At 44.5% G+C, this 14,838-nt stretch overlaps 1 protein-coding gene across 1 annotated transcript in view; it reads left to right on the top strand.

Moving 5' to 3' along the window:
- The window catches only part of CCDC158 (coiled-coil domain containing 158), a 68,931-nt gene that overhangs the window by 37,036 nt on the left and 17,057 nt on the right, over positions 1–14,838 (top strand). Inside the window, exons 14-18 of the mRNA XM_037896721.2 lie at positions 304–456; positions 927–1,039; positions 2,530–2,688; positions 5,104–5,196; positions 6,858–6,983. Of these exons, the coding sequence (XP_037752649.1) occupies positions 304–456; positions 927–1,039; positions 2,530–2,688; positions 5,104–5,196; positions 6,858–6,983 (644 nt within the window). The remainder of the gene's footprint in view (positions 1–303; positions 457–926; positions 1,040–2,529; positions 2,689–5,103; positions 5,197–6,857; positions 6,984–14,838) is intronic.

Here is a 14,838-nt window from a genome sequence, read left to right as displayed (position 1 = left end):
AGCAGTGCACAATTAAGAAGTGTAGCTTTACTGTCACGTTGTAGAATGGTAGCTTTAGAGAACAGTTAGGAAATGCATCTCATTTTGTTCCAGGGAAACACTGCCTTTTGATGACATCGTAGCAATGCAATGGAATATGACGTGTTTTAATTTGTTAGCAATTTTTTTCTATGTTAGTTACATAAATATAATATTCCTTTTAAGGGATTAAACAGTACATCTGTATAACCTTTTAGTAACAGGTGGATGATTTTATGAATCACTTTACACTTTCATTCAATTCAATGTGCTTACATTGAACAGAGGAATATGAAAATTTAAAGAGGGATTATCGAGGCAAAAGTGAAGAGATGGAAGGTATCACAAGCAAACTCAGAATGCAATTGAAATCTGCCCAAGCTGAACTGGAACAAACCAGGGCCACTTTAAAGACTATGGAAGGTTCTGACGGCCATGGTAACTTTGGAAGTTGGTTTTTTTACGTCATATTTGTTTGTCTTTTTAACAAGTGGAATTTGTAAATATATTTATTCCTTCAGTAGATGTTATTAATGGTAATTCAGATATTTTATAAAAGGAATAAAAAAACAGTGACATATGCAGACACCTTGTTGTTTTATGGTTTACTAGGAATCAGATTAAGCCAGGAAATTTGGAATTGAATTTCCTCAGAGTATGAGGTGGTTTATATTAAATTTTCCAGGTTAGGTTCTTTTGTTTATACTGATATCAGAGTCACCACCTAGGCAAAACTCCCATTGGGTCTAATGGGAAGTTTGCTCACATAAGGACTGCAGGATCCCAACCCTCAGTCTGTTTTTAGTGTATTATTGACAATTGATTTCCAAATAAGAACACAGAAAGCATCATGCCTGATCCATTTTGTTCATAAAGGACTAATCAGTTGGGAACCTTGTCTTTTACAGCTATGAAAGTTGCAATGGGAATGCAGAAGCAAATCACAGCCAAGAGAGGACAGATAGATGCATTGCAGAGCAAGATTAAATTCTTGGAGGAGGCAATGACAAATGCAACTAAGGTCACAAGAGCTCCAAGTAAAAGTATTTAACTATATTTAGATAAATAGTTCCAAGTAGAGATTCAGGGACAAATTCAGGGTTAGTCCAAGAGAGACCAAAGGGAGTATTAGCTAGCATAACTTACACCTTCATCTGGCTTCCTCCAGTTGAATGTTACATCAATTAGTCTCTCTCCTGACTTAAATTCCCTCAGACTTAGGGCCTAATTTTCATATACACTTAGGGCACGGCTACACTGGTAACTTCAAAGCGCTGTTGCGGGAGCGCTTTTGCGGCAGCACTTTGAAGTGCGAGTGTGGTCGCCCGCGAGCGCTGGGAGAGAGTTCTCCCAGTGCTCCTGGTAATCCACCTCCACGAGGGGATTAGCTCCAAGCGCTCCAAGCGCTGTTTACACTAACGCTTTAAAGCGCTCTGACTTGCTGCGCTCAGGGAGGTGATTTTTCACACCCCTGAGCCAGCAAGTTAGAGCGCTACAAAATGTAAGTGAAGCCAAGCCCTAAGTCACTTTACACTGCTCTAGTGATGTAAAGGAGCCCTAAACTGGGTGTAAATATAATTTACTGCTAGATCAGATGAAAGTGACCTTAGTGTAAATGAGAATCAGGCCCTTAATTACTTACAAACTCATTTAGACTCACGCCCTCTTACCAACCAACTCCCCTTTCTTGCACATCCTTCTGAATCTGGCCCTCAGTGCCTACCCTCAGTTTTACCTCTCAGTTTTGTTTGCTGCTGGATTTGAGATACTATTTCCTAACTGAAAAATCCATCCAGAGGTGATTTTGCTTCATTCTGCTCAATAGCAGGAAACGATTATATTTATTAGCTAACATATCCTGATTGACAAAAATTGTCAGGCAGCTACAATAACTTATTTTCATATTTTCTGTAAACATTATTGTTCATACGATCATGCCACAGTGGGTGCCTGCTTTGGAGGAGAGTTTAGCAGAAATCTTAATTCAGATTCTCAGCAGTTCAAGTTTTGGTGGATACTGCTTGTCAGTTTCTTAACAATGAAGGTCTGTCTAGTAGATTCCAAGACAGATAAATGGTTTAGTTACCAGTAGAGTTGACTGGATTGTCACCTACATGTGTTCACAGCAATTCATCCTCCTCTGCTAGCTTTGGATCTAGTCACTTGCATGGAGTATGACAGTTGTTTCTTTGATATTGGGCAATGGAAGAATTTAGAAAAGTGTGGAGCATGAGTATGCTCATATACTCTCAAAGTTTCAAATTTCAGATTTGAAATGGTTAAAGGCTCTGTGAGGTGATAGCCTAACTCTATAACTCTACACTTCCAATTGTGAAAATTCCTGTTTCTGCTTAGTACGATAGCTGAGCTTCTGGAAAGTTTCACTGAAAATTTTTAAAAGAATATAAACTACTTCAAGTCATAAAGCTCATAGACAACAGCTGTGTATGATGTTAGCAATCCTAAACTTTTATCTCATATTCACTTTGGTCTTTATCTCTACAAATGCAGGAGAAGCATTATCTGAAAGAAGAGAAAAATAAACTAAGCCAAGAACTGAGTTGTATTGCAACAGAAAACAACAAGATGACGGGAGAGCTGGAGATCCTAAGGTCACAAGATCGACGTCTGAAAGAAAAAATTGCTAACATGGAGGCAGCTCTTGATAAGGTAGCTCTTAGTTCAGTCACATTTTTCATTCCCCAAACTTTTCTGTACTATTTCCTGTGAAGAGAAGGGACCTTAAGAGAGGACATCTGTTAAAACCTTGACCTGGACCTCACATTAATACATTTCTGGTTTCTTTAACAGAAGCCTTAATTTAGCCCCAGCGCTTGGGAGATACAAGTTGCACCTCCTTGAGCCAGAAGGGAAGAATTCACCCCTAGGGAAGGGCAGGTGTTGCTTGCACAGCTACCTTCCACTGGGTGTTCTGTGGTTGGGACTCTGTAGGAGCCCTGCCAGAGAGACACTGAATCTGTATGTGCCTGGTGGTCACCCTGGCCAGTATTGCCCATTTACGGAGGCTGCAGGCCTCCCAGTGCAGGGAGGATTGTAAGCACCTTGTGCTGTTGCAATTGTTGTCTGGTTGAGCTTATCATGGCAGATCCTGCCCCCTGGGTCTAGACAGCACTCCAGGTGAGGACCCAAACAGCCATGTAAAACTAACTGTTGTTAGAGGTGGAGCTGGTAGTGACACCAAACTTAAAATTGCCTGACACTTCCCATGATAACATGGTTTTCTGTTGCTTACAACTTTGCCATACTTTAACCATTCAGGCTGAAAGTTTCCATGCTGGGTTTTGCCTCAGGCTGAAGTTTTCAGGAGAGTTTCAGCTAGAACCGTTCATCCCTTTCTGAAAAAGATATTGTGGAAAAATAATGTGCTTTTCCCATGTTAAAAATTTTTACAACCATTTCACGGAGGAGCTCAAGTGCCTCCATTCTGTGGGGCAAGGGGGTTGCCTTGGGGCCCCAGATGTGCCTTTTCCTATCCCTGTGAAAAACACCCAAACTTCACCAAGCTATAAACTTTTGAAAAAAATCTCCATTTGCATATCTTCAGTCTAGACTTGTTAGAGTTTGGCAGCTAAATTCCATCTGCACTGGCCATGCTTAACCCCTCACAGCTCCTATGTGCCATCCCCACAGAGCAAACTCCATCTCGGGACTGCATGGGCCACCAGGGGACACTGGGCACAGGAACTCAGAGCAGGGGGACTCTCCCTCGTGTGCCACAACGTCCCCCTCCCCCCAGGCATACAGGCAGCATACAAGAGGAATGTGCTTGACTCATATACAGAGGGGAAGAGAGCTAGTCCTGGTGGGGTGCGGAGAAGGAGTAGATTAGAGCTAGGAGCCTGTGGGGTGGACAGAGACTGGTTGGGCAAGGAGACTGAGACAAGGTAGCTGTTGGGGTGACTGGGATGAGAAGCCGAGGGAGGGAGACTCAGCCTGCGAGAGGGGGAAGACAGATCAGATGCGGAGCCGGCACCGCAGGCATCCTTAATTCTGGCCTTTTCCTAAGGCTGAGTGCTTGACTCTGCAACCTTAATCATGTTGTTAGCACAGCTTTGTTGTGTGTAACAGGACATACAGGAATAATATAGCCAACTAACAAAGGCATAGGCAAAATGAAGGCTGGTGCTGTCTGAAAGTGAGTGGGTGAAAACTAACTGTAAAAGTACAGTCAGAGCCCATTTAAAGCCGTGGGTAAAGATCATAACAGATGGTCAGACAGGACAGATAGTGCCTATCTTACCTGCCCTGGAGAGCCTCCGCTGTGTAGACATCATTAAATGTAATTGATCAACCTGCTGCTCATAAATTATTTCTGAGTTGAATGTTGAAATGGAAACTACCGTGCAAACAAGAGGCAGCTAATTATGTGTATGAACACTGTATTCACCATGCTTCAGTGAGCATAGAGAGTCAACTGCCTTTTTGTCATGTGACAGTGGTACAGAATGACAGAAAGAAACTCAGTTTCTTCTAACACTGAACAAGGAACGTTATTAGAATTATGAAAACACCCTCCTTAAAATGTCCCTGTCTCTCTCTGCCTCACTGTAGAGCTTGGGCTCAGAAACTTCCCCAGCTCCTGTTGCTTAGTTTCCTGCTACATATATAAAGGACAAGAATACGTATTATCATATCTGTATATATCACATTTTTCCACTATATAACAAGTTGTATTATTTAACAGAGTTTAGATTCCAAACAAGTCACCAACTTCACCCCCTCATCCATTTTAAAGCCTTGAAGAGGGCTTTGCCCAGTTAACACACTTGGATTACCAAATCCCATAGGTGTTCAGGATTCTTTCCAATAGGAATATCTCCTTTCCTTAAGGTTGTTATGTGGGTATCATTGCTACTAGGGTCATATGGCAATTCAGCTGCCCTTTGGAAGCTCTGCAGGGCTGGCATCTGGTCTTATATTTCTAGAAAGCACTTACCACACTGCTGGCGCTATACAAATAAAATGACTCTTTGTAGGGCCCCTTGTTCTTATTAGAGAGAAAGGATTAAAAACATTTAATAGAAAACAAAGAAAAGGTTAATTAAATCTCATTCTCTCTTGCAGGCATCTGTGCAATTTGCAGAATGTCAGTGCATAATCCAGTGTCAGGAGCAAGAAGCTATGCGCTTCAAACTACAACACACTTTGGATGTAAAAGTAAGTTCTTTATAGCTAATATGTGGACTGAAAAGTGTAGGCATTTACTCTTGGTTCTAGTTTTAATACTACCCTCCTTTTACTTCAGCATATGCCCAAGGGTTCTCATCTTTACCCTTAACTCAGGTTCAGTATCACCCCTTCACAAGTGGTGCCACTGATATCACTTACTTGTAAAATACTATTCCATGTGAGTAAGGGTATCAAGGTATGATTTAAAATGAATTAAAGTTATAATGAGAATGCTTTGGCACCATGCTTCTGTGACAAGTACTAAGACTTCTGTGATACTCCTGAAATTTTCTGGCAGTTTCAGGTGAATTAGAATTTGAGAGTTTTATTGAATTATATATGAAAATGAATAATGCACCAAGAACAGTAATAAGTTATTTAACTTGACATTAAAATTTGGGACAATTTTGTTTTGTAGTGGCTCCTATAGCAGGATGGCCATCTACCAAGCACCCCGTCTTGGTCATGGGTCACTTTACAGGCACACTGATCCCTTTAGCCCCCATTTGTAGGACCTGTAAGAACTGCACACAACTTTCACATGGATGTCACCACCCTTTGCCTGTGGCTGGCTTAATAATAGGATAATTCTTTTCTAGGATAACATCACCCCTGCCTGGGGCTGATTTAATAGGAGAAACAATTCCTTTCTGTATTATCACCCCTGCCTAGAGCCACTTCAATAACAGAAATAGTTCTTAACCATCACTGGGTCCCAAAATAAAGCCCATCACCACATCAGAGTCCATACTAAGCTCTGGTGTCTTCTCTCATAGCCAGAGCTCTTATTCTGTCCCAGCTTGTTCTCACAGCCCATCCTCCCAGCTCTTCCTAGCTGGGGCTTAGCCTTCCAGCTCTTGCCTTTAGGCCCAGACTCCATCCATGTTTCTCCACAGAAGCTGCCTGGTCCCTGGGCTGCTCTCTGTCACAGCTCCCTTGGTCTCAGGGCCTTCCCCACATGAGGTCTTTGCACATTCTGCAGTTTCTCTTCGCTATGCTATGCTCCCCCCACTGCAGCCTCCTGGTGCTCTTTATAGGGCAATCACCCTGTTCTCTTTCATGTGTGACTCTTTCTATAATCAGGCCTTGCTCACCCCAACCTTTAAGGGGTGAGCCAACCTGTGGCAGCTCCCAAGAATCATTACCCTGAGTGGTTCCCAGATAGAAAACCGTTGTAACCACCACAGCAATACATGGAATTCTGAGCACAAAGCAAACTGCTGGAAGTGTGTGTGACTAATGGGTTTAAAAGGGTTAACTTGTGTGTACCTTGTAAAGTAGATTATAGGACTACACTGGGGACCATATTTTATAGCATCAAACTGCCTGCTGCCATTCAGGATTCCTTGCAGTCAGTATGATCCTATTGTTTTTTATTCTGCATAGGAACCCCAGTCATGGACCTGCCAAGATTTTCAGAAGTGACTATTGATTTTGGGTGCCTCCATTTTTGTGTTCCCAACCTGAGACAACCCTAAAGGGGTCTCAGTTGAGGCACTCAAAGTCATTATTCACTTTTGAGAATCTTGGACCAAGGCCCCATTGTGCTACACACTGTAAAAAACACATAACAAAGATGGTCCCTGTCCAAAAGTCTTTAGCCTGTACACCATTTTGTCTGCTTACACCTGACTACTGTTCTTCGGCAGGAACTGCAGGGCCCAGGATATACATCAGGTTCTACTTCTGGAAAGCCACGCCACATATCATTGCCACTTACTCATCCCCACTCTAATGTGCCATCTTCCCAAGCCTCTCAAGGCTTCATTCCTCACGTGAGTATCTGCTCTAGACTGTGAAGTCAGCATGACGCAGAGCAGTTCCGAAGTTCAAAAACAGATGTCATTTCCAGTTGGGGTTTTTCAAAAGGATTCTTACCTACCAGGATTAATTCATTTCCTATAACTTCTCATATTATGGACTTACTTCTTTTCTTTTTATTTAGCTAAAACTGTCTTAGCAGTTGGAGAATGAAAATTAGCTTTTTAAAACAAATTTCCTTACCTGTGTCACTAATAACACTTTAAAATATTGAAACAAAGACTACATTGAAATACATTTTACTTTTCACCATTTATGGTGTGCGTTTTCTGAAACTCACTCAGCATAGACAGTGAGAAAAGACTAGTCAGATTTCCAGTTTCCAGCCAATTTCCTTTTCTGGTTCTCATGTACTAGTACAATCCTGCAATGTTTGGGTTGCAGATTCTGCAGGAGAATGTTTTAAAAGTTCCTTCCCATACTGGCTTCTCTGACTTTTTTTCCCTTTTAGTTTATGACAGCTTTTGTATTAATATTAGATTATGTAACCTTCCTCCCTTCTTTTTAAATACACCTAAATTATAGATTTAACTGAAGTCTTATGCAGAAAATAATCATTATTTTCTCTATAGTTTTTATATGATTCTCCATATAGGACATGACCCAGCTCCCACCAAAGTAAATGGGAGTCTCCATTACCTTTGGTAGCAATTGGATCAAGCCCATGATCATTAACACACAACAGAGTGTGGGTGCGTCAGTCACTATGGAAACACCTTATTTTTTATCAGTAAATATGTACTGTGGGACCAATTCTGTCCTCACACAGATCCACTGATCTCAATAGGAATTGCACCTAATTAAGGCCCCATCAGCCCTCTGCAGGTGTTCATGGCATGCCCCCTCCATGCCCCTACAGACTCCACATGTAGGGAGGGGTACAGGACCAAAAGTTGCAGACTGTCCCTACCAATCCCATGGGGAAATATAAGATACTGCAGATAAAATCTATAGTAATTTTTTCTTCTTTACTCTTTGTGTTTTGGAAATTCACATTTCCTATAGAGACAGCTGTGGCTCGGGGGAGTCCAAAATAGCACAGCTCCTGCAGGAGCTACACTAGTGTCCACGGATTTATGGGAGTGGGTAGCAGGCAGCAGTGCTGTGGAAAGGGCCATGTGCACAGCCTTTCCCTTCCCTTGTGTGAGAATAACCTGCCTAGAGGGTGTGGCCAGGTGAAGACAGAATTTGACCTTGTATATTTACAGTATGTTTAGCTTTATCTTCTCTGGGTCCAGTGTAAAACAAATGCTGACATTTAACTTGAGAATACTAATGCACCATTGAGAGAACTTTAGTAACTCCAGTGCAAAAGGTTTTTATTGCTTTCTCAGGGTATGTCTACACTACGGAATAAGGTCGAATTTGTAGAAGTCGATTTTTTAGAAATCGGTTTTATATATTCGAGTGTGTGTGTCCCCATAGAAAATGCTCTAAGTGCATTAAGTGCATTAACTCGGCGGAGTGCTTCCACAGTACCGAGGCAAGCGTCGACTTCCGGAGTGTTGCACTGTGGGTAGCTATCCCACAGTTCCCGCAGTCTCTGCTGCCCATTGGAATTCTGGGTTGAGATCCCAATGCCTGATGGGGCTAAAACATTGTCGCGAGTGGTTCTGGGTACATATCATCAGGCCCCCGTTCCCTCCCTCCCTCCGTGAAAGCAAGGGCAGACAATCATTTCACACCTTTTTTCCTGAGTTACCTGTGCAGACGCCATACAAGCATGGAGCCCGCTCAGATAACTGTCACCATATGTCTCCTGGGTGCTGGCAGACGCGGTACTGCATTGCTACGCAGTAGCAGCAACCCATTGCCTTCTGGCAGCAGACGGTGCAATATGACTGGTAGCTGTCATCGTCATGTCCGAGGTGCTCCTGGCCACGTCGGCCAGGAGCGCCTGGGCAGTCATGGGCTCAAGGACTAAATTTGGAGTGACTTGACCAGGTCATTCTCTTTAGTCCTGCAGTCAGTCCTATTGAACCGTCTTATGGTGAGCAGGCAGGCGATACGGATTGCTAGCAGTCGTACTGTACCATCTTCTGCCGGGCAGGCAAGAGATGAGGATGGCTAGCAGTCGTATTGCGCCATCTTCTGCCGGGCAGCCATGAGATGTGGATGGCATGCAGTCCTTCTGCACCGTCTGCTGCCAGCCAAAGATGTAAAAGATATATGGAGTGGATCAAAACAAGAAATAGACCAGATTTGTTTTGTACTCATTTGCTTCCCCCCACCCCCATCTAGGGGACTTATTCCTCTAGGTCACACTGCAGTCACTCACAGAGAAGGTGCAGCGAGGTAAATCTAGCCATGTATCAATCAGAGGCCAGACTAACCTCCTTGTTCCAATAAGAACAATAACTTAGGTGCACCATTTCTTATTGGAACCCTCCATGAAGTCCTGCCTGAAATACTCCTTGATGTAAAGCCACCCCTTTGTTGATTTTAGCTCCCTGAAGCCAACCCTGTAAGCCATGTCGTCAGTCGCCCCTCCCTCCGTCAGAGCAACGGCAGACAATTGTTCCGCGCCTTTTTTCTGTGCGGACGCCATACCAAGGCAAGCATGGAGGCTGCTCAGCTCACTTTGGCAATTAGGAGCACATTAAACACCACACGCATTATCCAGCATTATATGCAGCACCAGAACCTGGCAAAGCGATACCGGGCGAGGAGGCGACGTCAGCGCGGTCACGTGAGTGATCAGGACATGGACACAGATTTCTCTGAAAGCATGGGCCCTGCCAATGCATGCATCATGGTGCTAATGGGGCAGGTTCATGCTGTGGAACGCCGATTCTGGGCTCGGGAAACAGGCACAGACTGGTGGGACCGCATAGTGTTGCAGGTCTGGGACGATTCCCAGTGGCTGCGAAATTTTCACATGCGTAAGGGCGCTTTCATGGAACTTTGTGACTTGCTTTCCCCTGCCCTGAAGCGCATGAATACCAAGATGAGAGCAGCCCTCACAGTTGAGAAGCGAGTGGCGATAGCCCTGTGGAAGCTTGCAACGCCAGACAGCTACCGGTCAGTTGGGAATCAATTTGGAGTGGGCAAATCTACTGTGGGGGCTGCTGTGATGCAAGTAGCCCACGCAATCAAAAATCTGCTGATATCAAGGGTAGTGACCCTGGGAAATGTGCAGGTCATAGTGGATGGCTTTGCTGCAATGGGATTCCCTAACTGTGGTGGGGCCATAGATGGAACCCATATCCTTATCTTGGCACCGGAGCACCAAGCCGGCGAGTACATAAACCGCAAGGGGTACTTTTCAATAGTGCTGCAAGCTCTGGTGGATCACAAGGGACGTTTCACCAACATCAACATGGGATGGCTGGGAAAGGTACATGACGCTCGCATCTTCAGGAACTCTGATCTCTTTCAAAAGCTGCAGGAAGGGACTTTATTCCCAGACCAGAAAATAACTGTTGGGGACATTGAAATGCCTATATGTATCCTTGGGGACCCAGCCTACTCCTTAATGCCATGGCTCATGAAGCCGTACACAGGCAGCCTGGACAGTAGTCAGGAGCTGTTCAACTACAGGCTGAGCAAGTGCAGAATGGTGGTAGAATGTGCATTTGGACGTTTAAAGGCGCGCTGGCGCAGTTTACTGACTCGCTTAGATCTCAGCGAAACCAATATTCCCACCGTTATTACTGCTTGCTGTGTGCTCCACAATATCTGTGAGAGTAAGGGGGAGACGTTTATGGCGGGGTGGGAAGTTGAGGCAAATCGCCAGGCCGCTGGTTACGCGCAGCCAGACACCAGGGCGGTTAGAAGAGCACAGGAGGGCGCGGTGCGCATCAGAGAAGCTTTGAAAACCAGTTTCATGACTGGCCAGGCTACGGTGTGAAAGTTCTGTTTGTTTCTCCTTGATGAAACCCCCCGCCCCTTGGTTCACTCTACTTCCCTGCAAGCTAACCACCCTCCCCTCCTCCCTTTAATCATTGCTTGCAGAGGCAATAAAGTCATTGTTGCTTCACATTCATACATTCTTTATTCATTCATCACACAAATAGGGGGATGACTACCAAGGTAGCCCAGGAGGGGTGGTGGAGGAGGGAAGGAAAATGCCACACAGCACTTTAAAAGTTTACAACTTTAAAATTTATTGAATGCCAGCCTTCTTTTTTTTGGGCAATCCTCTGTGGTGGAGTGGCTGGTTGGCCGGTGGCCCCCCCACCACGTTCTTGGGCGTCTGGGTGTGGAGGCTATGGAACTTGGGGAGGAGGGCGGTTGGTTACACAGGGGCTGTAGTGGCAGTCTGTGCTCCAGCTGCCTTTGCTGCAGCTCAGCCATACACTGGAGCATACTGGTTTGGTCCTCCAGCAGCCTCAGCATTGAATCCTGCCTCCTCTCATCACGCTGCCGCCACATTTGAGCTTCAGCCCTGTCTTCAGCCTGCCACTTACTCTCTTCAGCCCGCCACCTCTCCTCCCGGTCATTTTGTGATTTCCTGCACTCTGACATTATTTGCCTCCACGCATTCGTCTGTGCTCTGTCAGTGTGGGAGGACAGCATGAGCTCAGAGAACATTTCATCACGAGTGCGTTTTTTTTTCTTTCTAATCTTCACTAGCCTCTGGGAAGGAGAAGATCCTGTGATCATTGAAACACATGCAGCTGGTGGAGAAAAAAAAAGGGACAGCGGTATTTAAAAAGACACATTTTATAAAACAGTGGCTACAGTCTTTCAGGGTAAACCTTGCTCTTAACATTACATACATAGCACATGTGCTTTTGTTACAAGGTCGCATTTTGCCTCCCCCCACCGCGTGGCTACCCCCTCAACCCTCCCCCCTCCCCATGGCTTACAGCGGGGAACATTTCTGTTCAGCCGCAGGCAAACAGCTCAGCAGGAACGGGCTCTTCTGAATGTCCCCTGAAGAAAAGCACCCTATTTCAACCAGGAGACCATGAATGATATCTCACTCTCCTGAGGATAACACAGAGAGATAAAGAATGGATGCTGTTTGAACGCCAGCAAACATACACTGCAATGCTTTGTTCTACAATGATTCCCGAGTACGTGTTACTGGCCTGGAATGGTAAAGTGTCCTACCATGAAGGACGCAATAAGGCTGCCCTCCCCAGAAACCTTTTGCAAAGGCTTTTGGAGTACATCCAGGAGAGCCGTGAATGCCAGGGCAAATTAATCCTTCCACATGCTTGCTTTTAAACCATGTATAGTATTTTAAAAGGTACACTCACCGGAGGTCCCTTCTCCGCCTGCCGGGTCCAGGAGGCAGCCTTGGGTGGGTTTGGGGGGTACTGGCTCCAGGTCCAGGGTGAGAAACTGTTCCTGGCTGTCGGGAAAACCGGTTTCTCCGCTTGCTTGCTGTGAGCTATCTACAACCTCATCATCATCATCATCTTCTTCTTCGTCCCAAAAACCTGCTTCCGTGTTGCCTCCATCTCCATTGAAGAGGTCAAATAACACGGCTGGGGTAGTGGTGGCTGAACCCCCTAAAATGGCATGCAGCTCATCATAGAAGCGGCATGTTTGGGGCTCTGACCCGGAGCGGCCGTTTGCCCCTCTGGTTTTCTGGTAGGCTTGCCTCAGCTCCTTAAGTTTCACGCAGAACTGCTTCGGGTCCCTGTTATGGCCTCTGTCCTTCATGCCCTGGGAGATTTTGACAAAGGTTTTGGCATTTCGAAAACTGGAACGGAGTTCTGATAGCACGGATTCCTCTCCCCATACAGCGATCAGATCCCGTACCTCCCGTTCAGTCCATGCTGGAGCTCTTTTGCGATTCTGGGACTCCATCATGGTCACCTCTGCTGATGAGCTCTGCATGGTCACCTGCAGCTTGCCACGCTGGCCAAACAGGAAATGAGATGCAAAAGTTCGCAGTTCTTTTCCTGTCTACCTGGCCAGTGCATCTGAGTTGAGAGTGCTGTCCAGAGCGGTCACAATGGAGCACTCTGGGATAGCTCCCGGAGGCCAATACCGTCGAATTGTGTCCACAGTACCCCAAATTCGACCCGGCAAGGCCGATTTAAGCACTAATCCACTTGTCAGGGGTGGAGTACGGAAATCGATTTTAAGAGCCCTTTAAGTCGAAATAAAGGGCTTCATCGTGTGGACGGGTGCAGGTTTACATCGATTTAACGCTGCTAAATTCGACCTAAAGTCCTAGTGTAGACAAGGGCTCAGAAAAGAAATGGTTTGATCACTCTACATCATTGCTAGTTTCTCTTTCACACAGCTGAGAAAACGTCACTAAATGATGGCCATAAATTTTGCACCTAAGGCACGTTTGTGTACTTTAGCCTATGTATTGTCTATTTGCTCTGTCCATTGAATGTTTGCATAAACTGTTACCTATCTCCGAGTTTTCTGAGAACAGGCAAAGCAGCTAGGAAATTATAAAAAAGCTTTGACCAAAGTTTTGCCTTATATCATTTGGAGACATTCACTAAAAAAGTTTCAGTTACCAACAAACTTCACTTTCTAATGTGTCCCTTTTTCTGTATATACAGCATATGAGCAAAATGTATCAATTGTGTGACTCCAATGAAATCAGTGGAGTCACAGCAAGGATGCAGTTGGCCTTTCTGGGTATGTCTACACTGCAATTTAAAACCCACTGTGGGACAGTGCCAGCTGACTCTGGCTAAGGGGCTGTTTAATTGCAGTGTAGATGTCCAGGCTCAAGCTGGAGCCCAAGCTCTGGTACCTTCCCCCCTCATGGGGTCCCAGAGCTCGGGCTCCAGCCCAAGCCCAAATGTCTACACTGCAATTAAACAGCCCCACAGGCCCAAGCCCTGCAAGCCCAAACCCCATGAGCCCAAGCCAGCTGGCACAGCCCAGCCGTGAATGTCTAATAGTAGTGTAGACATACCCATTGTAAGCACCACTTATTAAGAGTGCCAGACACTTCCCATTATAATATCCTATTATTAGATGCTTATAACTTTGCCAAACTTTAACCATTTGAGCTGAAATTTTTTTATATCAGGTGTCTGTTTCAAGATGACTTTAAGAAAAAAAAAAAAACATTTTAGCCAGAACGGTTTAATTTATTTCCAAGAATGAGGTTAGAGAAAAAAGCATTGTTTTGCCCATGTTAAAAAGAATTCTGGCAACCTTTTCTTTGAGCAGCTCAATCACTCTAATAGTGTGTTCCTCATTTTCTGGGTACCTGACTTGAGCCCAGGGGTCTTGATTTGCAAAATTGCTGAGCATTCACAGCTGCAACTGAAGTCATTCTGAGTTGTGCTTCAAACATATAAAGTGTTACATAATGCTAAGTAATCTGAAAAATCAGGTCGTAGGGGTCTCACATTGGGCACTCAAAATTAGTGGAAACTTTTAACCTTAATATCCCTGTGCCTCTGTTCCCCATCTGTAAAATGGGAGTAATACCAGCCCCTCATCTCACAGGAGGTGTTGTGATAATGAATTCATTTGTGTTTGTGAATAATCAGATACTGTAGTGAGGAGCACCAGAAAAAAGTTGATGAGGAAATTAATAATTCTCTGTTCAGAGCTGGGTTTGAATAGGGTTTACTAAATAAGGCCTAGGGCCACCCATTGAACAATCAGGAGAAAACAAAATATTGAATTTAATAAAAATTAATAAATATTGAATGTAACTTAATTTTCATTAAGTGAGGACTGTGCATCATGTACACTGAATGAGATGGAGGTTCTGTGGAAAATATAGTTTGTGATCATGTCATTAAAGACTGCTTTACAATGCATATGCATCAGGGGGCTGAATTAAGGTTGCATTTCCTAACTTTTGAGTGCTTAACTTTGCAACCTTAATAATGTTTTCTGAACATAGTATTTGTGTATGTATATAAA

This window comes from Chelonia mydas, chromosome 4 (genome assembly GCF_015237465.2).
Source record: "Chelonia mydas isolate rCheMyd1 chromosome 4, rCheMyd1.pri.v2, whole genome shotgun sequence".
Taxonomy (NCBI): Eukaryota; Metazoa; Chordata; order Testudines; family Cheloniidae; genus Chelonia; species Chelonia mydas.
This window is presented reverse-complemented; position numbering and strand designations above follow the sequence as displayed.